Source organism: Equus quagga, chromosome 8 (genome assembly GCF_021613505.1).
Source record: "Equus quagga isolate Etosha38 chromosome 8, UCLA_HA_Equagga_1.0, whole genome shotgun sequence".
Lineage (NCBI taxonomy): Eukaryota > Metazoa > Chordata > Mammalia > Perissodactyla > Equidae > Equus > Equus quagga.
Genome location: NC_060274.1, coordinates 116527305 through 116553044, shown reverse-complemented (window position 1 = coordinate 116553044; position 25740 = coordinate 116527305). Strand labels below are relative to the sequence as shown.

The window sequence follows — 25740 nt, the reverse complement described above, 5'->3', positions numbered from 1 at the left end:
AATCTTTAAAAAAAAAAAAAAAACACAGATAAACAAAAAATAAGTACATCTTCTATTTAAACCTAAAATCTTCTTGCTCACATGCAGCAACTTAGTTTTGGAATTCACATTAATTTGTGGAAGAGGCCTCAGCAAAAGGTGAAGTTCCTCCTTTCATCATCTATCTAGTCTTTCCATGGAGCCCAAATTTAAAAGTTTAAGCACTGTAACAGCATAGGAATTTGAAATGCAAGTTCGTAACTGGAGCAGTTGCTGTATACTCACCCTTTTGACTGTGGAGTGAACCTTTGTAAAAGGATTCCTAAGATATATTATATCTATACTACCGCGTGGTAGTAAAATGTGGAGCCTATTCTTTGACTTGGAAAAGAAAGCAAAACTACCAAGGGAAGAGGATATTTTCCTTTTAGTACCTTCCAATTTCCTAACCCTCTATTCAGAAAAGATAAGCAGGGCCTGTTAATTCAAAGGATAAAAATGACTGCATTGCCAGATGCTAATGGACAAATATATTTTGGATTTAATACGGTATATCATTTCAGTCCATTTATACTCCTGCCATAGCCATGTAAGTCATTGTGTACTTGGGTTTCCTTATTAGTGGGAAAGAGTAGATGCTTGGCACCTGGGAAAACTTTCAAAGAGTTGTAATTGAGTAAATCCTAGCTCTCACATGGTCTCCTCATTCATAAGCCCTGGCCAAAGGTGTGATCATGTGTTAACGTGAAGTATTGGGGTTTCTTGGAGCTATGACATTGGGGTCTTGGTTCCAAATCCAGAGGGAAATCTCCTCTGGCTTTTTATCAGAGGTAAACACTGGAGTATTTTAAATTTAGGTCAAGGTTGAATGAATCCCAATGAACTTTTGGGTGCATGCTCTCTAAATAAGCATGGGTTATAGTTAGACTCATCTTATAGTTTACCACTATTAGAATTTAAAGATTACTTAGCTGAGATCCACCTGGGCACATAGGTGCTTGTCAATAAGGTTACAGGACTTTAATCTTAAAGATCATTACGGAATGGCTATTTGGAGACAGAAAACACTTTTAATTTAGATTATGTATGATTACAGAAAAGATGGTTCTCAACTGCCTTTCATTCAACAAAAAAACTGTAAAGGTGAAACAGAAATACTGTTTTAAAAAATTAATATGGCACCGAACATAGCAGTGAAAGTTTTGGGTACATTAGTAGACATTCTGGCTCAGATGCATTTAGGGAAATAATATTTTTTCTCTCCTAGGTGCTACTTCCCTTTGTGATCCTCCTCAAAATTTATCTTTGTTGCCCTGTTTCAAGTCAGGAGACAAGTATGGAAGAAGAAACTGTCAGAAGAATAGCATTCTAAGATACCGACAATAAATAAACAGCAAAAGCTCCATAGCTGCTGTGCTAAAAATGCTGGAGCAAAAGCAGACAAATGATAGACGCACTGTTATGAAAATTTGTTCAGTCTTTGGAGAATAAATGTCAAGGCATATTCAAAACAATACAACAACAACAAATACCCTGAAACACATCTCTGGAAAAGTGATTAAGACTTTTTAACCATTAATACATAATTGACATATTATCAACAAGACCTAAGTCTACTCAGAAAGTGAAAAGCTATTGCTAATAAGTTCTTCTCTTATATTTTATCTTTAGCAATATCTGAAAACCCAATGAATTACCACAGAATATTTTCAAATTGTTGACTTTAAGAAGTAATGCCATGTAGATAAGAAAGCAAGTCCTCTAAGTTTAATTCAAAGGAGATACCATCCAAAGAATAACATTCTTTCAAGTCAGCTATATTTTTATTCTACCAGCCTAAGAAGAAATATTTGATCAGCCAATTAATGTTTTATAAATAAAAATTTACTTTGGCACACTAAAAAAATTCATCTGTAAATATTGTGTCAAATGTTAGATTAGCAAATGGCACAGCAATTTTCTTCTATCTTAATCTACTTTCCTTCTTTGACACTGAACAACAAGAAAAGGAATAAATGAATGTCAGTTAAACTATCTAGGTCTGGCCCATTAAGAATTGCTTGCACTCAGAAGATAGGTCTTTTCTATTTCTGTCAGGAGAATAGTAATAAAATTCAGAGTTAAGTCAGATCAAAGATTCAATTTGAGGTTCCAACTCTTAAAAATAGGAAATAGATGCTTCATAAAAAGTTAAATTTTCACTATAATTCCCTCCAACTGTCTGCTCCCAAATTCTACAACACATTTTCATTCCAAATTATAAAGACAGATGAAAATTAGTCCCTTTCAGGGGAACTTATAATTAATGCCCAATAGGGTAAATGTTGAAGAATCCTCACCTCAAATATGGTGTACAGTGCTGTATTTCATATTTTGGATAGTTCCTCTAAAGGCCATACTGCAAACAATGATCACCTACATAGTTAAAAACCAAACAACAAACTACACATAAACACACAGCAAAACCAAACATGTATACTTACTTCCTCAGTGGAAGAAGTTACATTTAGAAATGTATGAAAAATGGCCTTGAAAGTCTCTATACCAAACACCTCTACAGACAAGAAGAAAACAAAAATCAAACATTTGTTTTCCTGCTTTTTCTTTAATACAGTTCCCATCTTACATGATATACTATGAGGTGCCTTCTTAATAGCATCTAATCTACTTTCTCATTGCACCAGTTGGCACCCTAGGATAGAACTCGTATTACCACGCATGTTCACGGAGTACTGCTCTTAAGTACAGTATACCTAACTCATGGTTGGGCCAAAATTAGTGGGTAGTGGTATTTTCTAAAAATGGATTAATGCACACATCCAAATCACATTAAACTTTCAACTTAGGGTTCACACACAGTCTATTTCCTTTCTATAGTAGTTATCACTCCAGACTGCAGCTTTGAAATCCAAGAAGTGGGAAGAATGTCTTTTTATATCTTCTTGTTGATGCTTCTTTCTTCCTTTCTCCTCCCTTCCTCCCTCCCCCCCCTTCCTTCTTTCCTTTCTCTTTTTCAATAAGATGGTTAAAAGAAACGGGTTATTAACAAAATCAAAGTCTAGTAAACATCAAAAACTTATTGATCAGAGTGGTCACAAACTCTTCTTGTGATGATGTTATATTACTGACAAAATGTTTTTTGAAAACAAACAAAAATCTAAAAACCAGCATACGCCAATGGGTGCTGTTTATTTAAGCAACTGGCGTTCCTCTATGCTTTTGAGGCGTTTCTTCCGGGGCTGTACAAAGTCATCATCTGAGTCATCACTAAATTTATTATCTTCTGATTCATTCCTGAATTCTAGTTTAGGAAACCTTTTTTCTGGATAAAGATTCTTTAGAAGTTCTTCAAAATAGCTTTCAAGTTTTATACCAGCATTGGCTACTTCTGAATCAGGCTGTTGGATAAAAATAAAAATATGAATTAAAACAACCCCCAACATTTTAGACAGTCAATAGAAGTAGTAAATTTGTCTCATTTTTGTTCTCTTTTAACTCAAGATTATGGACATCACTGGGCTGTCTTGGGGAAATGTCTCTGCGTAGTCATTGATACAAAGTCAACAATAGTCTGGAGCTACACAAAGTCTAGAAAAGGTCAGATAAAACATAAATAAAAGGCCTTGAGACGCATCTGGATTATTCTATACGGGTGTGGTAGTGGCAGGACTGGATTACCAGAGAGATCAAAGAGATGCCATAATGATAGAATCACATAACAGGTATTTTTAGAACAAATTAAATGGAACTCTAGAATGAGTAACCAATACAGAGAACAAACCATCAACAAAAGCTGTAAGTCTAACAGATGTTTAGATAAATTGACAGATGAGAAAAATTTTAAATTAGAGCTATTTAGACCACATCCTTGAAAGTTTAAGATCAACATCAAAAAGACTAAAGTTTGGAAGTTCCATATTTAAAGAAATAAAGATGGGAATGACAAAGAATGCTTCTACTGGTTTTTTAGTTTGTTTTTTTTCCCCTCTCACCTCATTGAATTCAGCACAGTTTTGAAAGATCAATCTAAAATCAGCTACAAAATCTTCAGGCTTTGTGTACATGGAATAATCTTCTTGCAGTCTTTTCTTGATGGTCGACAAGTCCATTGGATTTTTAATTATTTTGTAATAATCAGGCACCTTTCAAAACAAATACAATACAAAATAACTAAATTATACCTGGTCCTAAGTAAAATTTACAAGAAGTAGTATAAAAATCAGATTGCTGGGGCTGGCCCCGTGGCCGAGTGGTTAAGTTCGCGCTCTGCTGCAGGCCGCCCAGTGTTTCGTTTGTTCGAATCCTGGGTGTGGACATGGCACTGCTCCTCAAACCATGCTGAGGCAGCATCCCACATGCCACAACTAAAAGGACCCACAAGGAAGAATATACAACTATGTACCGGGGGGCCTTGGGGAGAAAAAGGAATAAAATAAAAAAATCTTTAAAAAAAAAAAAATCAGATTGTTCTCATTGCTTTTCTTTGTACTATTTTATCAGTGATAAGTAAACCTATTCAGCAACATTTACAAGTGCCTATAGCTTTTCATACATTGGTAAATGCATTGTGTCACATTTTTCAAAAATTTTCACCAATTATTTTTAATGAAAAAACTTACATTTTCCCTCTTAAACCTTCTCTATTCTCCTTCATTATTTTATTTATTTATTTATTTATTTATTTATTTATTTTGAGGAAGATTAGCCCTGAGCTAACTGCTGCCAATCCTCTTGTTTTTGCTGAGGAAGACTGGCCCTGAGCTAACATCTGTGCCCATCTTCCTCTACTTTATATGTGGGATGCCTACCACAGCATGGCTTGCCAAGCAGTGCCATGTCCACACCCGGGATCCAAACTGGCGGACCCCAGGCCGCCGAAGTAGAACGTGTGCACTTAACTGCTGCACCACTGGGCCAGCACCTCCTTCATTATTAAACAAAAAGCATTTACCAGAAAAAGTATTACTTCTAGTAGGATTTGACATGTTTTAATTACATGTGTTATGGCAAGGGGGCTTTGAATCTGGGTTTGAACCCTAGGTTCTGCTACTCAAGAGTGTGCTCCTGGCTAAGTTACTTAACCTCACTGAACCTATTTTTTTCATATTTTAGATAGGGATAATCCTACCAACCTCACAGAATTTTGTAAAGACTAAATGAGATGATACATATTAAGAAAAAAGGGGCTATTTTGCTCCTGCTGTTATTATTAATACCAAATGCAGCTGAAAGTCAAGATCGTAAAAAGCGCCAAGTTCTAGGTTAAATTTTTAAGCGGATGAAGTTTTTACTGGCTTTACAAGCTTCTTTTCTTTAATTTTTTTCCCCTGCCTCTTTCGAGTACAAAAGGCCCTTCCCTCTGAACATATTTATTTCCTTTTCCTAGCTCAACTTCTCAAAATCTGTTTTCAAGAAAGAAGTTCCTTGTTTATCAGCTGAATATATTTACTAAGCTAGTTTTCTTTTCTGACCTTGCATTAAATTTTTACAATTTATCAAACTGTAGATAAAATCTATTAAATTTTTAAAGATATTTTGGACATCAGAGAATAGAAGAACATATTTTGAATAGTAGGCCACATATTTTGAATAGTAGGCCCTTTCCAGCACTCTAAAATTATGCATTAAAGTCACATCAAACTTTCAATATGAACCTTTTTAAAGTCAATAGTTAATACATATACACACCTTCATCTATTGTTAAAGTCTACTTATTACTTGAAGTCTGGGCCTATACATCAAAGAATGTACAGAGAATTTTGGGGGTCTTTACCACAAATGGGAAGTTTTTTCCCAACAGCTTAGGATGTATGCCTAAACTTCCTGAGGGAGAAACAATTGATAGAAATCATTACAGAAAATAGAAGATAAAATACATGAGATGAGAAGTAAGAATATATGAGAAATGAAAAGAAGTTTTGGGCCAACTTGTTAACATTAAAATATATTTAAGATCAAAGCATTCAGTATATATTAATAAGCTTTAAGATTTGGATTAGGGGCTGGCCAGTGGTGCAGTGGTTAAGTTCACACGTTCCACTTCTGCGGCCTGGGGTTCACTGGTTCGAATCCCGGGTGTGGAATGGCACTGTTAGTTAGCTCAGGGCTAATCTTCCTCAAAAAAAAAAAAAAAAGCAAATTAAAAAAAAAAAAAGATTTGGATTAGATATAGGAAACTATTTAAAAATGGTACAGAAACTTAGATTCTTGATTTATGAGAATCAAGTTTCAGAAAAATCATCCGACTGTGTAAAAATGCACAAAATGATATTAATACTTACAGTTAGAGGAACTGGGTCTTGAAAAGCCAGGCTCATTTCATGGCAGTAAAGAAATAAAAGTAGGCGTTCACACTTCTAAGCAAAATAAATAAATAAATTAATTAATTAAAATATAATAAAATAATGAAGTCACAGCTTATTTTTAATAACAATGCCATGGGTCTCAAAATACCAGAATAAAAATTAAAACCAGATAAATACAAGAAAAACACTGATACTTGGAGTTTTTATCTTCTTCTTAATCATTTACTGAACTGTACTGTTTGACAGTTTGGGGTATGTGAGATATATGAGAGCAGTCCTTGTAATTATGGGAACAAAAGCAGTATCACTAGAAACCTATCTGAAGCTCTTTTAAAATACTTTCCACTTATCTCTCAAACTTGTGTATTGAATTATTAATAGTCAATAAAGGAAGCACATATGTGTGTTAAGAGACTCAGAGCGGGAGCCCTTTCCATGGTGTGTCCAGTCCTGAGGCCCCTCTCTCAATGCAGGCGGTCCCGTCATGTACTCTGCTACTTCCCCGCTTAGGGGTTTACCCAGGAAACACTGTGTAGTACTGGTAGTGTGCATTGGGGCCCCCTCTTGCATAACAACTTTCATACTGATTGCTCTACTTAATAGTTTAGCAAAGGAGTGTCTTTAATATTAAAGAAGTGTTGACTACGTAGCTTTAAACGTTAATTACAGTTAAATATTTTAGCTGGCTTTGAAGTTAAACCTAGTACCACTTGGTGAAAGAACAGAATTATTTCCAGGAGCAGTCAATAGAAAAACTCCTTTCTTTGGTGTCAATTATCAATAAATTTTGAAGCAGAAAACTTATCAGTGGTAGAAATAAAACAGAAATTTACTAAAGGTAAACTAAATTTAAAAGTCCAGACCACATAAGGGATATTCATTCTACTCTTTTCAAATACAATATTTTAAGCTTCTAGAACATGTATATAGTACTGTGATTTTTTTTGATTAAAAAAAAGTGATAGTCTCCCTTTAAATATATTTAAGATTCCTGTACTTTTGTGGAAAAAAAAAACACTAAAGAAAAAAGAAGTCACTATAAAATCTGAATATACACTTCTTTGATAAAAGGCACACCTGCATTACAATAATGCATCTAACCAAAAAAACTGTTTAACTGTCTAGGTTGGAAATGCTCAAAAACTTACCCTTTTATCTATTGGTGTTAATTTAACAAGACCTTCAGTTTTCTTTTTTTCTGAGTTGTGGCTGGGAGCATCACAATCATATTCAACTTCTGGTTTAGATAAGTCTCGGCAGAAAGTGCAAATCCACTCTCCACTATTGGGGGATAAAGTATTTCTGAGTTCCTAATGCATCATTTCTCTCTTTGTCATGCCCCTTTCCCACCTCCTCCATCTCATCTATGATACAGAATTATTTACTTGGCATGAACTTTAATCACTGAGGATTTACTGCCTATCTACTATGTACACAGCACCATGCTGCAATAGCATAACAGCAGAAATACAATGCAAGCGCCTAAGTGGTAAATATTAGCCTAGTTAAGGAGGCACAAAATACACATACGAAATAAACACAACACACACACACGTTAATCTATGGCTGAGATGAGGTGCAACTGGCATTTTCCCCTAAATGATTCAAGAAAACAAATGCTCTTGGGTACTATTCTTGCAACTTCAGGTTTGAAATTAAATTTTAAAAAGCACAGTCTGTCGAGAACTAAGAGATCAACCCAATGGCAGATCATCATGATCATCTCATACGGTTTGTTTGAGAATTTACTTGAGATATTTATAAAGGATACAGCTCAATACCTGGCAAATAAGACACAATAAAATATGGCAGTTGTTGTGCATAAAGACCACTGTTCTTTATGTTTAACTCCTTGTAATAATTTAAAGGCTGTTATTTCCTTTCACTTCACAACTGACTAGGTTTTTGAGAAAAGTCCAGCGAATAGGAGGCAGGGTTTGGGAAACCCTATGTTGAAGGTTTGGAGTACGCCTTTGTGCCAAGTGTATTTTTATTTAAGTTTTTACAAAGGTTTTATGTTACAATGATCGTCAAAAGTTTAGTGCTGTTATTATTTACAGTAAAAGAATGTGCAAAAGGAAAGCAAGTAACTGTCTTACCTTGGAAAATTTGCCAATGTGGGCACATGACAAGAAAGATGGAATACTTTGGGACACTTCTCACAGCACAGGAGTTCCCCTCCATTCTGACAAACTGCACACCAGTCCTCATTGGGGTCATCCTCTTTCCTTGTCTCTCCAACATGAAGGGGTGACTTCTGGGAGGCATCCAGCCACTCAGATTTTCCATTTGAGGAATTTTCCTGCTGAAGTCCAGGTTGATCTCCTGTGCTATCAGGGGCATCTGATCTTAGCACAGACTCCTCAGAAGCAGAGCTCTGACTGCTATTTAAGAGCAGGGAGGTGAGTATGCTCCTTGGATAGTTGGTCTGCAATGGAAAGAGTGTGTAACGGTCTATGTATGTATTAAAACTGGCATTCATTATTACCAGTACTGCAACTTTGGACTGTACACGGTTCTCTCATGGGCCCCTGGTTACTTCAAAGGAGTCTGTGAAGGTGCATGAGAACAGAGTATTTTTTTTTTTTTTTTGAGAAAGATTAGCTCTGAGCTAACTACTGCCAATCCTCCTCTTTTTTGCTGATGAAGACTGGCCCTGACCTAACATCCATGCTCATCTTCCTCTACTTTATATGTGGGATGCCTACCACAGTATGGCTTTTGCCAAGCGGTACCATGCCCACACCCGGGATCCGAACAGGCAAAACCCGGGCTGCCGAGAACGTGCGCACTTAACCACTGTGCCACCGGGCCGGCCCCAAGAACAGACTATGTTTATTGCTAACTGTATTAGAGTCCCTAATGGTAAAGAAGACATGGACCTCTGCTAAAAAGTATCATCAAAATGAAAGAGCAGCACTAAGGGGGTGTGAATAATATAGGAAAAAATCTTTGAATTTGCTGATGGCTACAGAAATGGGAAAATAGGTGGGTAGTATAGAAGTCCACCGCAGAACTACAAATACATTTGACTCAAGCTGTTAATTCAAATTCTACCGAGACACAAAACATGCCTAGTGTAGATTTTTTATAATTCATAGAAAGGTATACTGCTTTAATTCTTAGAAGTAACTTCACCCCTGCAAGAGCCATTAGAAACTTTAAGATGAATCTAAATTTTATGTTGGAGCCTAGGATGGTGAAAATTTCAAATCAATAACAAAATCTATCTCCTTTAAACATTTTTTAAAAGTTTCAAAATAATAAATGTATATTTAGTTAAAAGCATGGGTATATAAACTCATTCCCTGGAGGCAATTATTTTCAAATTATCTAGCTTTTCCTTCTGTTATTTACTATTTTTCTAAGTAATATGCTTATACTGTAATTTCTCAAATTTTCATTTTTAAACATATTTTCAGATAAATAAATATATATATATATATACACATATATATATATATTCCCTACTATGGAAGATTAGACTTTTCCTTCCTGACTCTGCACTTCCTCCTTACACTTAGACACACACACCATTTATCCATCCTCTTAACATACAAGCATTCATTTTTTCAGTTGGTAGGCACCAGCATGTAACTGTTTGTAGCCAGCGTCTATTCCAACTGGTCAGTGTCACGGCTGTACTAGTTAGGTATCCTGAAAAATCAATTTTTGGTTAAATGCAAGTTATGTCCTGATTATATCTAGTGTTTAGTTAAATTTGCATTCAGGTGTTTGTTTGCATCATTATGACTATAGAAATATTGTTCACTGCATAACCATATACTGTACTATGACTACACTTTCTTTTCTCACTTTTTGTTGTTACTATGAGTCAATAATTACCTTATTTATTTAATTTGCTTATTTTTCTAGGTATCTATCTCTAAGCCATTCTCACAATCTCCAGCAGGGTTATGAAATGCTTCTCAAAGCTGTCAAAACATTTTTCTCCCCTTACATATATCCCTCTGGAGTCTTCTGTCCTCCTGCTACAGGGATACTTGGAGGAGCTACTGTACTGGGGACCTTTTTTTTTTGCCTCTCTTCTGTGTTAGATGCTGTTTCTGGAATCTTATGTCTTCCTCTTTCTTGGTTTACTCCATTTTTAATGAAGCATATTCTCAACTATCTTCCTAAGAATGAGTACGTGGGAATTAAATTTTTTGAGACCTTGAATGCATGTCTAAAAATGTTTATTTAATCTTTACATAGGCTTGATAATTTGCCTGGGTATAGAATTGTGTGTACAAAAAATTTTTTCTCACAATTTTGATTATTTCTCTATTGTCTTCCTGCTTCAAGTGTCTGGGTTGAGGACTTGGTGTCATTATGTTTGTCTGACATGTTTTGTCCTCTGGAAGCTTTTAGAATCTGAAATCTTGAGTCTTTTTTTCATTTAATGTTCTGGTATTTGGTGGCCTCTTCAATTCAGATGCTCATGCCTTTCAGTTACAAGTATCCTTGTATTATTTCTTTGGCAATTACCTTCTATGTGTTTTATTCTGTTCTCGCTTTCAAATGTTGAATGTTCTCATTTGAGCTTCTAACTTTGCAAACTCTTCTCCCTGTTTTCCATTCATCTTTTTGTTCTAATTTACGGAGATATTTACTCAAATTTTTCAACCTTTAAGTTACTATTTCCCTGCTTTTAAATATAACATTTTTTACCTCCTATGAGCTATTTAAAAGTTTCTCTCACTCTATCCCCCAAACAGAAATAGTATTGCAATCATTGATATAATTACATTTTGAGGCCTAGATTCTTCATCTGATTCTTGTTTCACTATAACAACAGGAAAATCATAATTCTCAGGTGGTCCACTGTTTTCTTGTTTTATTCGGATTGGCTCCAACATGACTACTGGGACTTTGTGTGTAGAATCAGCTCCTGCTGGTTTGCTGGAAGAGCCAGAGCTGTAAGTATAAGAAAGAAAGAAAGAAAAAAATCTTAGAATGTTACCTTCAATATCTCAAAACAAAGTATAACAATGGCGTTTGGGAATAATGCTTTATCTTCACAGCAATGATAATTACATTACATCAGCAATAAATGATACGTAACTGAAATGCAACTGCTCTATGAAAAAAGGTTCATATATTTATTAAAAATATTCTACATATTAACCAATCGAAACAGTGACATTACACTTCTGCAAAGATATTTAAATAAAACCTGAATTAAAAGGAAACTGACCTCAATATTCTGCAGCTCTAAAACTAGCATCTTTTTTTAGGCTTCCCCATTTCCTTCTTTAATCAGTGACAAAGAGAACTCTTGGCTCACATTAACGATTTATTGTCACAAAGTGTGAAGACAATTAACTAGTGGACATAATTTATTGGGTTTTGCTGTTTAAAAAATGTAGCGGGACAAAAACCTTTTACAGATAGCCACTATGTTCTCATGGGACTAAAGGCAAACTTTCCCCCTTCAGAGAATGCTTCTTTCATATGATTAGGAAAGTAAGAATTGGGTTACTATCTAGGAGGAATTTGCAAGCATAATGAGTGGGCAAGCAAAGCAGTAAGTTAAAATAGAATTTCAACAACTGTAAATTTATTTACTTTAAAGTAGAATAATGTTTGGTCATTGGAAAAGTCACAGAACACTGAAGTTAGTATAAAATTATGTTTCTTTTCCTTAGGTTTGTATTTGTGTGTGTTCTTACACAGTGCGGTATGTTATACCTACTTCATTTTTATTTTTTCCTTGCTTTTATGATAAAGCCAAACATATTTTCTTATTTTCAATATATACACAGATATTTTTGTATTTTTAAAGATAAAATTGTATTTTATTTACTTAACCCACTAATTAAAGGCTAAAAATTAAAGTTAAGTTGTTCAAAATGTATTGAGTACACCAAAGCATGCTGAGCACTGGCAAGAAAAATCTAATTAGAGATTTTTATATACTAGAGATTAAGGTTGAGTCAGTTTACCTTCCTCGGCTCCCAACGCTGGAGGCACTGGGTGAACGTATTGGGGGGTGTACACTAGTCATAGTAACAGGTCCTGAGGAGGAGGAAATCATACACATTCATAAAATGAATTAACAATTTTGTATTTAATTCCCATTGAATGTGTTCACTTAGTGCTACACTGAAACTGGGAACAGATAATGAAATTATATAAAACAATAAGTAGCTGCTGAACTCCTACTCCAGTTGAATTCCCCTTAAAATAGCAGGGTTGTTCACCCTCAGCATGACTGACTTTTTGAGCCAGATAATTCTTTGCTGTCGGGGGCTATCTGTGCATTGCCGGGTGTTTAGCAGCATCCCTGGCCTCTACCAACTATTAGGTACCAGTAGCATCTCTTCACACTTCCCACTCAGGGGTATGACAATCAAAAATTTCCAGCAATGCTGAAAGTCCCATGTTACAGGAACCAGGGTAAGATCTCAGTGAAGACACCAGTGCCAGTGAAAGCTACAGGAGACATTAAAAAGTAGTAGGGGCTAATATAAAAGCAGTCAAACACAAAGACCAATTAATGGAAGACAGTGAAACAAATGTTCTACTAGGCAATGCATATAAGGTACTTTGTCCAGTGCCTGGCACAAAATCAATACTGGATAAATGTTAGTTTTAGTAATATTGCCATAATGGTTTCCGGAAATGTTTTGTCAAGTTATACTCCCACCAGCTATGTATCAGGGTACTTCTCTCATCACATTCTCGTCAACAAGTATTTTCACTGTTTAAATCTTTGCTAATTCAATAGGTACAAATTATATCTTGATTTGGTTTTTTTAATGACTACTAGTGAGATTGAACACCTGCCCCTGCCTGTTTTACTTGCTGTATGTATTTCTTCTTACGGACTTATCTACTCATGTCCTTTGGCAATACTGAGCACTTTCCTTATTTATTTGTGTGAACTTGTTATATAAGTAAACAGTTTCTCTACTATATTTTGTTAACAATTTCCTTCCAGTTTGTTTATATTTTAAGTTTGTTTTAAATAAGCATCTCCTTTTAAATCGTGTAACTGCCTTATGCTTGTATGATTGGTAAATGACTTAAAATTCTCCTCTTTCCTTATTTTGGTCTAAGGCACCTATTTCGCCAAGGTCTTTGGGAGTAATATTAGTCGAGTGCTTGTCTCTTGGAGGAAAAGAGTAGGTATGTTAAAAATTCTTAAACACAAATCCTAATAAACAGACCACCAGAAGAGTGACTGTCACTGATAAATTTTGACCCTAGACAAATTACACACAGAGAGAGTCAAAAAGAAAAGGTATAATGCTAAATTCCTCCTGGAAGTGCAATAATGCCTGTAAGTTCTGTTAAAATTAAAAAGGTACAGAGGTTTAACCTTTGCTTCCCACTTTGAAAGTAAACTAATTTTAAATAGTGCCAAAAACTCAGACCCATTTTAATCATCCAATAAAAGAGGAGGTGGGGGTTTACTATAAGTAGAGTAAAAACACTCACGAAATCAAAAGAAGCCCACTTTACCTGCAAGGCCTGGAGATGGCACTGATGAATTTGGTGACTGGACGGTTCTGTTTGAGGGTGGTCTTGGCTGGCCGTGATCTATACTAGTATCTTTTCTCACAATATTGTCCAGCATAATAGTACTTGAACAGTCAATCTTACAAGAAAAGAAATTATTTCACGACATCCTGACTTTGCAAGTTAAAAGCTACTTTAAATTTATAAGAAAACTTTAATAGTTTAATTAGTTTCAAATAATAAAACATGTAAATACAAAGTTATGATGCATATTTTCCCCATAAACAATCTTGAAAAAAGCTTTTTTCCTTCTCAATGTTCCATCTTAGTAAATATACTGAAGACACACTATTTCAGAAGTCATGAGCCAGAAGAAAGGAGAATGGTTTGTCATTCACACCCTTAAAAATTAAAACAAAAAATTTTTAAAAATATTTCTTAATTTATTTAAAAACAACTAAAGGGTACCCGAGTAAAGAAAAAAAAAGCCTGGTGAGAAGAGTAGCACAATTTCACATTTTTGCAAATCTCTTTAGTCCCTTGCTTAATAACAGCCAACTGGATTCTGATATCTGCTTCTGCACTCAATCTGTTGTGATGTACCAGGGTTGATGTGTTGATGTGGTGTGCTGTGATGTGGTTTGTATTGAAGAACATGAAGAAAATCTGGACTCTCGCAGGTAGAATCTTGCGGAGCCTCTGAAAGGGTTGTTAAGAACTCCCTTGTCCTTGGCCCACACTTTGAGAACTGATGCTCTGGTATGCATTACACAGATGAAATAAGTCCATACATAGCACATTTGCAGAACACTAACCTCACCTAAGTACATGATTACCATTTGGGAGAAAAAATGATCCCTTGTAGATTCTTACTTTAACATAACAGGTATTCAAAGTGTTACACAAATAACATTTCTTTCCTAATTGACTGCCAGGCTATAATACTGATAAATTTCTATTGAGTAAGACTTTCACACTTTAGACGCAAATATTTTTCATGCTTAAATACACCATTTATTTTCCAACAATGTCTTTGTAGTTAAAATCCAGTTCAATTCTCTAACATAGTTCCAGCCTTTCTCAACCATAATTTTACAAGAGAATTAAGTCCTACAGTCCTTGGGCATAGACTGTATATAATGAATTATTATGAATTATATATGAATTATTATGTATATAATGAAAATGTTATTTTCCCCCCCTGCATCTAGAATGGTGCTAGTTATGAACCATTCTTGGGAGGAAGAGAGAATAGTCACCTAAATCAGTTTCTTTATTCTGTGGTTGAGATGAGGAATTTCAGTTGAGAAAGGCTGGTGGACAAATAGTTACCTGTATCTGAGGACTGCAGAGGAAAGAGGAGGAGGACAGTTTTATTTTCTGTGGGTCCTCTTTCAGTTGAAGGAGCAGAGAAGTACACAGGGGCATTTATGTTTAATATTCTTTTGTCAACACCTTAGCTAATACTTTTTCAGAGAGTGCAAAAAGTATTGGAATGACTGAAGTTGTCAGATCTTAACATAAGGAAAGTTATTTACATTACACAGTAATCCTAAAAGCTAAAATAAAATTATAGGAATGAGACAAAAGTAGTTTTCCTATGTATCACCTATGCATGAAAAATACATGTACTCTACCCATTTAATGAATATACAGTTATTTAAAAAATGAAATTTCTCTGGTAAGGTTAATGACACAACTATTAGGAAATGTTAGTTGAATTCAGTAACTTGAAAAACTAAATCACAAAGATTTAAACATTCTTTCACAATCTTACCAGATACTTCTTAAAAGTGTTTAATGTTTGTGTGCATGATTACTTAACCTTGTAGCATTAGAAAAGGTTAAACAAATATCAACTTATGTATGGAGATGTGTCTACAGAATGTTCTATTTTCTGCCTTTCAAAAAGATTTTTTTTAACGTCATACTGACAAAGTTAGACTTTAGAGAGTAAATATATTTAATTTAAATATAAAATAAATCAGAGGTAATTTTGTACTTGTCAGTATGATCTAGCAGAAAATGTTTTCATTTCTATTATTACACTTATCTCCATCTCTTCTGATGTCTTAAATTCTAGCCTCCCTCTCTAACCTTACGCTAATATATCACATTCCAGTAAGTCAATTTTCCAATACCTCCTCCCATATCCTTAGTTTGCTCCTTTCCCAGCTTAGATTCCATAATCCATCACCATAATCATTCATTTACAAATACCTTTAACTCCAGTGCCCTAAAGACATTCTGTAGTATGTTCAAGTGTTTATAATCTTTTAATTTTTCCTGCTGTTATAATATTTCTAAAGGATAAAAATAACTTCTGAAAACAAACACGCAAACAACCTATAATCCAACAAACCCATGCCTTTTACAAGATCCAAGTTCAATTAAAATTTTCAAAACAGGGGGCCTGCACCATGGCTGAGTGGTTAAGTTCGCTCGCTCTTCTTCAGCAGCCCAGGGTTTGCTGGTTCAGATCCTGGGCACGGACCTACACACCGCTCATCAAGCCATGCTGTGGCAGCATCCCACACAGAAGAACTAGAATGACTTACAACTAGGATATACAACTATGTAGTGGGGCTTTGGGGAGAAAAAAAGAGGAAGATTCGCTCAGGGCCACCAAAGAGCATACTCAAAAAAAAAATTCAAAACAGATGCATATATTTTGGGTATACTTACATCTGGAAGAGAAGGAAGATTATAAGAACCTCCCACTGGTGAGCTCAAATCAATCATAGGTGAACCAAAAGCCTTTCCATCATATCCTGCTGCACTAGTAATGGTGGGACTTGAAGGAGTAGAGGATGTGCTATTGGCAGTCGACGGAGCAGCCTGCCCACTGCTGATCTGCCACTATAGTAGCAAGAAGGGAAGAAGAAAGGTTGTCTATCAGCAGGCCCATAACATAAAATGTCCACCTAATCCCTTTTCCAGACACAAAGCAAAGTAGAAGACACATTCTGCTATTTGAATTCAACTGTAATTTGAATGGAAAGGCAGGAGGGCACAGGTATATATAATTTTCATTAATTCTGTCCAAAAAGTAAAAGGCACGGATTTTTAACACAAGACAATAGTTAGTATACACCAGAAAACCACACAGTGCCCCATCCTGGAAAGCTTATACATACTGGAAAAGAAAACACATACAGAGCAACTTCAAGGTAAAGATTAAGGGCTGAAACATACATTTTCTTCTGTCCCTACGTGAAACACCTAAAACCAAAGTAACAGTTAATGGGAATTTTTAAAAAAGGCATTGACTCAAAAACAAAGAAAACGGAGAGAAGACAGAAATCACATTTTGGAAGCTGGAAAGCAGATGGACAAATAGCAAATCACTTAGTTTGATAAAGCTGAAACCTAAGATAGCAGTGGGAAAATAGAGAAGCAGATCAACATATATTGCAGAACACCTAAGAACCTGGGAATTAGATGCACGACAGGTGAAGGGGCTAAAAACAGGATGATCTGTAGAGTCTGCTGAAGAAGCATTAAATCTCATGTTCCTTTCCTACTCTACCTGTAGCCACCCCAAGATAATAAGGACACCCTCTACCTTCACAGAAGGCTGGAAACTTATTTTCTAGAATAGGTAAAACAATGTCTTTGGACTGCAAGGTACCAAGCTCAGTTGAAGGCAGAAGTATTGCACTGAAAATGAAGATTAAGAAACCATACACAGACTGAATGCTGAGCTTCCCTCCCATTCTGCCGCTGGCCCTCTACCAATCTTCTTCCCCTGGCTCCAACCAGCAGCCAGGCCCTAAATTTTAGATAGAAGACAGAAAGATCCTTTGGGAATTGGGCCAGCCTAAGAGATAAGATGGTGACACTAGGAATTCTCCCAATAAATATGTCTAGTAGCCCTAAATAGAGTAAAACCTCAGTCAGCAAATATTAGCCCCAGATCCCGTTTCACTTTTTTTTCCCTGTTTTTTCCCCACTCATTTCTCATATATGAACAGGTAATTAAGCATCAGCAAAGATCTGAGGAAACTTTGTCATTTATGTTAGGGGCTGAGATAAACACATTAACTAAGTTAATACTAGCAATGCTGAAGTATGCAGAGAGGAACCATGCTGCTGTCTACAATTACTTTGAAACCTATTAAAAAATAAGAAGGCTGAATTGATAGATGGATGAATAATAAATGAGAAGGCAAATAGAGCAATTTGTCCCCATACAAGTCTTTCAATTTGTTATATTTGAATATTTTCATAAGAAAAATACTGGGGAAAAGGAAAGCACCTAAGAGGTATCTCAAGACTATATAGCAGGAGAAAAAATTCCCAAACACAGTATCATTTATAGATCGACTACACTATATAGAGTGAGAGTGTTTGAAACATTCTAATTTTGAAAAATCTAATTCATATCCTCCACTGAAAAAACTATGTAAAGAAACCTATGGGGGCCGGCCCCGTGGCCAAGTGGTTAAGATCGCGCACTCTGCTTCGGTGGCCCAGGGTTTCGCTGGTTCGGATCCTGGGCAAAGACTTGGCACCACTCGTCAGGCCATGCTGAGTCGGCATCCCATGTGCCACAACTAGAATATACAACTATGTACTGGGGGGATTTGGGGAGAAAAATAAACAAACAAACAAACAAAGATTGGCAACAGTTGTTAGCTCAGGTGCCAATCTTTAAAAAAAAAAGAAACCTATGTGTGTGAATGTTATCTTTCCCCCCATCCACCCCTCATACCCATCTTTCTCTCTCTCAATCTCTCTTTCTCTTGACTCTCTTCCTCTTTCCCTCCCCAGGATAATCACTGTTATAGCTGATGTATATTTTTCCAGGTTTTTTCTATGTATGTGAGATTAAAACACACACACACACACACACACACACAAATAAGAATACCTCACAAAAATTTGACAACATGTTTTCCCCACATAACATCAGGTCATAAGATCATGTGCAGATTACTGCATTTTCTTAATAGCTGAAAAGTATTCCCACGTATGAGTAGACTATAATTTGTTAAACTAATCTACCAACGAAAAACAATTCTCCACTATACTTTCTCTTAGTTTGTTAATTTATTCATTCATGTTTAGGTTTTTGACCAGGAAACATTTTTAAAAACATTCTTAAAGTGTGTGTCTACCCACTAAAAATAATAAATGGGGAAGACGGAAAGTAAACGTTCGAGTATGCAGGATGTGCGAGGTGCTTTTATACACACTAGCATTAAGTCTCAGCACAACTCTGCAAGGTATTCATTTTATGGTTGGGGCGAACGAGATTTTAAAGAATAAACTTGCACCAGGCCACAAAACTACAAGAAAAAGAAACAGAATTTAAGGCCAAACTGTAGCATGGGCCTTTTTCACTCACCTCTAATGATGAAATAGAGAGAGGCATAAATTTCATTTAAAATAATTAAAATATTATTTAAGAAAATTTGGTGATATTATACCAAAGTCAAGCTAATTATAAACACAAAAACACAAACACACACATATAGCATGTGTAATTTCAGAATAAAACTTTCAAATCATTTGATTAAAATGAATGTCACAGAATTATGGAGACAGCATCAAATTCTTTATTTTAGTCTTGGCAAAAAGTTAAACTGACATCAATCTACAAGTCTTAAGCTGGAAAGATTATTGACACAAGTGCTTGGACAAGACAAAGCACTGAAAGAATTTAAACTTTAAAAAAAATAATGTAATATCTAGAAAGTATTTTTACCTTGACATTAATAATATATTAAACCTTATCAGATAATATATTAAACCTTAAAATATTAACTTTATCAGATGTATATGTACTCCATATTAAAACTGTGTCATTCTAAGTTTGTTTCTAAGAAGTCTCCTTGGAACACTTTAAAGATTCATTTACTGTTCTCTTTTGCAGAATGTAACCTGTATTTGTTAGAATATTTCTGTCTTAGGAAATTTAATGTATTCACCTAAAAGCTACACACATCAGTACTGCAAAAATTAATACCTCCGACTCACTAATTATTCTGGGCCTTCACTCCTATATAAGTGGCTTGATTTCTCTTGTTAATTACAAAGCATCAAGATCCTTTCTCTCAGTTTTGTCTCTATAGGTCTGTCTGTAATAAACTTTTACTATTAACTCACATTTACTATATAAAAAAAAAGCTTGCTTTTGCTCTTCTCAACTCTTTCTCTGTCTATAAATTCAACGTGGTTTGGAAGCAGAAAGAAGTAGAACAAGCAACTGAGGAGAGGAAATAAATAAATATATATACCTGCTTTATGGCTTGTTGAGCCAAGAAAGCCATCTGTAGGGGGTTGGGCTTTATTGCTTGTCGTGGCATACTCTGGTTTGGTGGATATCTCAACTGTTGAGGATGAGTGGGAAGAACTGGTCCATTCGGTTTGGGGCTGTGATTTTGAAAATTTATCAAACGTGGAGGGGGTTGCTGGAAAAAAGAAATTAAACCAATTCAGTGACAATCATCTCCCAAAAGACAAATTATAGACAACTCTACTTTATAACTTTTACAGAAAGACAGCAACTCTACCAGAGATGAATAATTTTAATATTGCAACAAGGGTATGGGGGAGAGGGGCAGCCTTCCAGTATGTATATAAGCAATTTAAAGAAAAGGAGTTTTATTAGGAAAGAGCCTTGGGAGAGGGGTTTCCAACTGTAAGTAGCTTATACCAAGATTGGAGCTAGGCCATGTTGGAAGTAGGGAAAATTTGTCTTTGGTATCCTTTTAAGTCCTTGATGATTATCTTTTGCAAAGAATTGCCCTCTTCGAACCTAAAATAACATGGTGGTAAAATAATTGCTAACATTCACTGAGCAGTTATTACGTGCCAGGTACTCCTTTAAGTGCTTTACAGCTGTTAACTCAATCTTCACAACAATCTTACCAGGTAGAGATTATCTTTATTTTACAGAAAAGGAAACTAAGGTATAGAGAATTTAAGTTAACTTGTTCAAAATTTAAAGATAGTAAGAAATAAAAGATACTAAATAATAAAAGAATTTAAAGATACTAAAGATAGTAAAAAATTAAAGATAAGAAATGGAGCTGGGATTTGAACTCAAGTACACTCTGGCTCCAAGGTCGGCACTCTTAACCAATAAATCATTAATAATGAAAACAGTTGATATTAATAACATTTAAAAATTAATGAGTTTTAGATCTTACTGAGATCAAACTGTATGCCAGGCATTATGATTAACATTTTCCCTGTGATATCTCATTATTGCCCTCCCTTCATTTTACAAATTAGGACACTAAACACTAGAAAGCTTAGAGAATTTGACAGAAGTCACACAGCTAGTAAAAGACAGCACTAAGGCTTTAATTCAAATCGAGTCTGCGATATCATTACCAAAACATGTTCTCATGTTTAGTTGGGGATTGATTAAGGTACTGACTAATTACAGCTTAGAGGATGAGATTTCCCTAAAAGAAAACAGATTTTGAAAGGAAACCGTTCAAGGACAACACTGGTTGATTACAGGATAGGGCTGGGAAGGCAAGCCTACTTTGCTCATAAATTTTAGCCCTGGAAATTGAGACCAGTGTTCTAGAAAAAGGTAACCTTATATGCCAGTCTCATCTTGACTTGCCAGTTCTCTCTATGGCTGGCAACTTATTGAAAGCAAATACTTATTTTCAGGCTATCTAAACTGTATATGATTAGAACTTCTCAAGGAGGGAACTATTAACTCCCACATTCACAAAAAGACAAATAAATGTGGAATTTATAAGGCTGAAGTAGCAACATTTTAAACTTTGATACTCTGAAGGCAGACAGCTACAAAGTGTAGCCTTGTCCTCTTCTTTTCCCCTCCCCTTCTCCTATTTTTGGAATTTACTCTTCTTTCCTGGGTAAATTGTTTCTCTTTCCTCTCTCTGACAAATTAGTTGGCACTGGGTTCACCTTCAGTAACTTTCAAGAGTGGCCAGCAATTTACAGACCCAATGAAAAATAGATTTAGATACTGTTTCAAGACCAAGAGAAACTTTGTGGGTGAAGAATATAAGAAGATTACAGAAAAACAGAGAAAATGTCAAAACTTTACAAAAGTATAAGCCTGAAATCATAGCAAATTTTTTGATTCTTCTATTAAAGTTTTGTGACTTAAAGAGTTTTATATCATGGAGACACAAACAGAAAATAGTTGGGGAATTATAGTGGAAAACTCCTAAATTCATCTAAGAGATAATTTTTTTTAAAGTGGGAAAGTACTAGAAATAATCCTTAAGAGAGAATAAAGGTAGTTAAAGAAGTCTTTGCTACCCTACTCTGACACCCCCAACCCAGACTGAGGTTTATATATTGGTTAAGTCAAGAAATGACACTTGATGCCAGAGTAATGTACTCTTGTGAGAAATCAGTGTGGGAATGGATGTCAACCCTGCCATCAAAGAGCTCAGTCTGGTAACAGGCAAGGTGGTTTTCTTCCTCTCCTGAACTGCTATAGTTGATTAAGTTAATTTCTAAGAACTCTGGGAAGCAACTTGAAAGAATAAGATTAGGAACTAGTTATGTGCATAAAAGAAATAGCAAAACTAGTGCTATTTTAATTAAATGGAATCAATTAATTTGCAAGAAACAGAAGGAAAAAGGGGAGCAAATAGAGAAATAATTGAGAGCTTAAGCAAACTGACATATAACTATCATTATGGTTATCCTCTAAGTACTTTCATTATTATAGGTTTTGATTTTATTCTAGGTCAGTAGTTCCCAACTGTGTATAACCATGAAGGATAGCAGATATCTTTCTAACATACATGCACTGTTTAGGAAAATAATCTATACATATGAATGAGAGTATCTCAACAGAAGTAAATCTGGCTCAGGAATGAGAACCATTGCTGTGAATTATGTACAACGTATGTGACAGTGTTCTCTAACAAACTTATTTCTGCCCGTTGGAGTATAATAGAGTATACGGTATACTGCTAAATAAACAGAGATGCCCAATGTCTATCAAGTTTGTACCACTCAGTCATATAACTACGTATATTATCTCTGTATCACCCAACTCTTTACCAGGGAGATTACATAGCTAATCTTCAGTGGAAGAAGAAATAGGAAACTATCACCTAAGTGATTTTTAGAAGCAGTCCTTCAAATTTACCTACAAGTGAATTTATGGACAGATGTAGAGTACAATTTCAACAAACGCACAAAGCCAGAGGCACACATACACACTAGCTTATAGAAAGACATTTTCCCACACATATATGCAAATAAACTGGTAGAAAACTAAGAATGCAGGTGGGCAGGGCAGTGTGAAAGTTTATGGAAGAGGGTAAATTGATAAGTGAAAAATGTTTGAGTGGGTATTTGGCAGAGAGCTGATAAAGATGAGAGATGAGAGATGAATGTGTGAAAAAAGATCCAGGAATCATTGAGAGTAGACAGAGAAAGAAAAGTGTGTGAGGTAATGACGAAAAGATGCGAAAATTACTTTATTTCTAAGTGGGAAAATTAGGTTGTATGATAGAGATTGTATGTTGTATAGATTATATAGTAGTAAATCCTAGAGAGGAAAAATAAGATCAAAAGCAAATTTCTGAGATAAGCAGGCTAAAGCCTCAGAAGTCACTTGTGTTTTGTCAATGCTAACATAAATAACTATTTATGACAAAGTGACCAAGTCACACAATATTTATCAACTGTCTCAGTTCCTCACTTCTTAGTGAAAAAGCAATTAACACAAATGATGGATTTATCAAAGACTTCTTAAATTGCTTACTAAAATTGCTTACTTAAATTGCTTGTAAAAATCGGGGTTAAAAAAAAGTTCAAGAGGAATAGTCAATGCGGCATACTAATATTCTCCTGGATTTGACATGACAGAAAGCCAAAAACCTTAAATACATCACCTTGAGCCTTCACAGAAGGGAATTAAAATCAGGATCTACATATGCCCATAACTTTTACTCAGGGTTGAAACAAGAGTCCCAGGAAGATCATTTCTATGTCTTATAAAATTGGTACCAAAAAATGCTATTATGCCATTTAATTACCTTTTCATCAAGAACCACAATATATATTCCTCTTAGTGCTAGTAAAAAAGTTTCTCCCCTAATAAATTGGCATGTTTTCTTTTTACCAAATAATATAGATATTATTCCTGTTTCTTTTTTGCTTTGGTTGACAAAAAATTCTACGACTTGTTCTCAAGTATGAGAATTCTTAGCCTAGTTCTACACACAATTTATTTGACTCTTATTAAATGCTATTCCACTTTATTTGTGTCATTTACTATAAATGACTTTAAATCCTTCTCAGAAATAGTAAGAGTATAAATTAATAAATCAATGTGACTGAAAATAACAATTTGTATGAATTAATTAGAGTACTCTTTACTAAACCTTTATTAAATCTAAGAATGCCAACATCTAATATGAGCAGGATAAGTTATCTAATATGAGCAGGATAAGTTAAACTATTTAATAAAGTATATAAAACTTTCATGGTCAAAAATTGGATTAAAAGTAAACAGAATATTTCATATCTAGTAAAAACGAGAATACTTCATGGAATATTTACTCAGAAATATAGTTTCAAAGGGGCAGATTTCTAATAAACCACATCCCTACCCTTTTCTATCTCATTTTGCCCTAGTTTCTAAGATGCAATGTGGTTTTCTAAACACTGCATCCCCACAGAGAACAGATACCTAAAACTATTAGTCATTCTGAAGCACTGATATAGGAATTATGAGTTCAGGTATACAATTTTTGTCACCAACAAGAGGCACCGGTTATTTAGGAATGCAATCATTTATCCTCTGTTATAATTTGAAGACAACAAAAAGCAGATGAAAACAGATGTACCACCTAAATAAAGCATTACTTCCTTTTAGAGAAGGGCTAAAAACTAGGAGTTAAATTATGGATGCTAAATATGATAAATTTTTATAAGTTCATATATTTAAATCATGTATGACGGTTGTCTTAGCTATCTTAAGAGCTGCTGAATACAATTGTACTACAATTATCTAAGTTAGGACAGGCCTGCTTCCAAATTTACCTGATGAGAGATGGAAGGCTGCTGGATGGGCCCCTGCATTCTAGGGTTTGGTAAACCCACAGGTGCTGGCCTCCGTTGCACCTGTTGCCTCTGAGCCATTACCTGTTGCTGCATATGCTGGAGTCGTAATTGAGCTAGGCTGATCTGTGTTGGAAACTTGGATAACTGGTTTGAAGATAAACCACCTGGTGGCTGTGAATTCTGTTCCACGACAGGATTCTGCTTAGGCATGTGTGGCTGACTCTCTTTATCTTCGATTACTAAAGAACCTAATTAAACAGAAAAGGTTAAGTTCTAAAGTTTTCCTGACAGTAAAATACCACATTTTGTAAGGCTATTTTTCGCTGAAGTTCAGAATTGCCAAGGAACTTTCTGGTCTCAGGAGCCGTTTACCTTCTTAAAAATAGAAGGCCCCCAAGAGCCTTGCTTATGTAGGTTCTATCTATCAAAATTTACCATATTAGAAACTAAAAATGAGAATTAAAAGAAAATTTACTCATTACTTCATTTAAAAATAACAATAAACCCATAACAACACATTTTTATGAAAAATAACTTTAAAAAAATGTAGTAAAGTGGCACTGTTTTACATTTTTGAAAATCTCTTTACATGTCTGAGTTAATAGCTGAACTCTTATCTGTTTCTGCATTATCTGTCACAATATATTGTTTAGGTTTAAATATATGAAGAAAATCCAGCCACACAAGGATATGTAGTTGGAAAAGAGAGTCCTTTGTGGTCCCCTACAGGGGCCTCTGACTATACTTTGAGAACTGCTGTCACACATCAAAACAAAGCAAGCAAACCTGACACTGGTTCTAAAAGCAATCCCATGGAGTATTTCTGATTCTTTAGCACTAACAACTCGTAATTTCTCAAGTTCCTTACACCTTCACAGTGTATACTCTGTCAGTTCTCTGATGGAGAATACTTTGACTGGCTTACAAGTACACTTTTAGGGTTTAACAGTATTTCTAACAGGTC

General features: G+C 35.1%; 2 protein-coding genes across 5 annotated transcripts in view; one reads left to right on the top strand and one right to left on the bottom strand.

Moving 5' to 3' along the window:
* Positions 1 to 25740, top strand: part of SVOPL (SVOP like) — a 127854-nt gene that overhangs the window by 93324 nt on the left and 8790 nt on the right. The window contains exon 17 of one of the 2 annotated variants that reach the window (XR_006889726.1): positions 1247 to 2998. The exons of the other annotated variant lie outside the window; for it this stretch is intronic. The gene's annotated coding sequence lies outside the window, so the exon portion shown is untranslated. Of the gene's footprint in view, positions 1 to 1246; positions 2999 to 25740 lie in introns of those variants that run through there. 2 annotated transcript variants of the gene reach the window in all.
* Positions 3150 to 25740, bottom strand: part of TRIM24 (tripartite motif containing 24) — a 100601-nt gene continuing 78010 nt past the window's right edge. The window contains exons 9-19 of one of the 3 annotated variants that reach the window (XM_046669332.1): positions 24756 to 25024; positions 19991 to 20164; positions 16434 to 16607; positions 13752 to 13887; positions 12230 to 12302; positions 11033 to 11201; positions 8384 to 8712; positions 7433 to 7565; positions 6261 to 6335; positions 3972 to 4121; positions 3150 to 3377 (exon numbers count right to left, since the gene is read on the bottom strand). In XM_046669332.1, coding sequence (XP_046525288.1) covers positions 3168 to 3377; positions 3972 to 4121; positions 6261 to 6335; positions 7433 to 7565; positions 8384 to 8712; positions 11033 to 11201; positions 12230 to 12302; positions 13752 to 13887; positions 16434 to 16607; positions 19991 to 20164; positions 24756 to 25024 — 1892 coding nt within the window. In that variant the 3' untranslated portion in view covers positions 3150 to 3167. The remainder of the gene's footprint in view (positions 3378 to 3971; positions 4122 to 6260; positions 6336 to 7432; positions 7566 to 8383; positions 8713 to 11032; positions 11202 to 12229; positions 12303 to 13751; positions 13888 to 16433; positions 16608 to 19990; positions 20165 to 24755; positions 25025 to 25740) is intronic. The other 2 variants (XM_046669333.1, XM_046669334.1) reach the window with 2 other exon arrangements.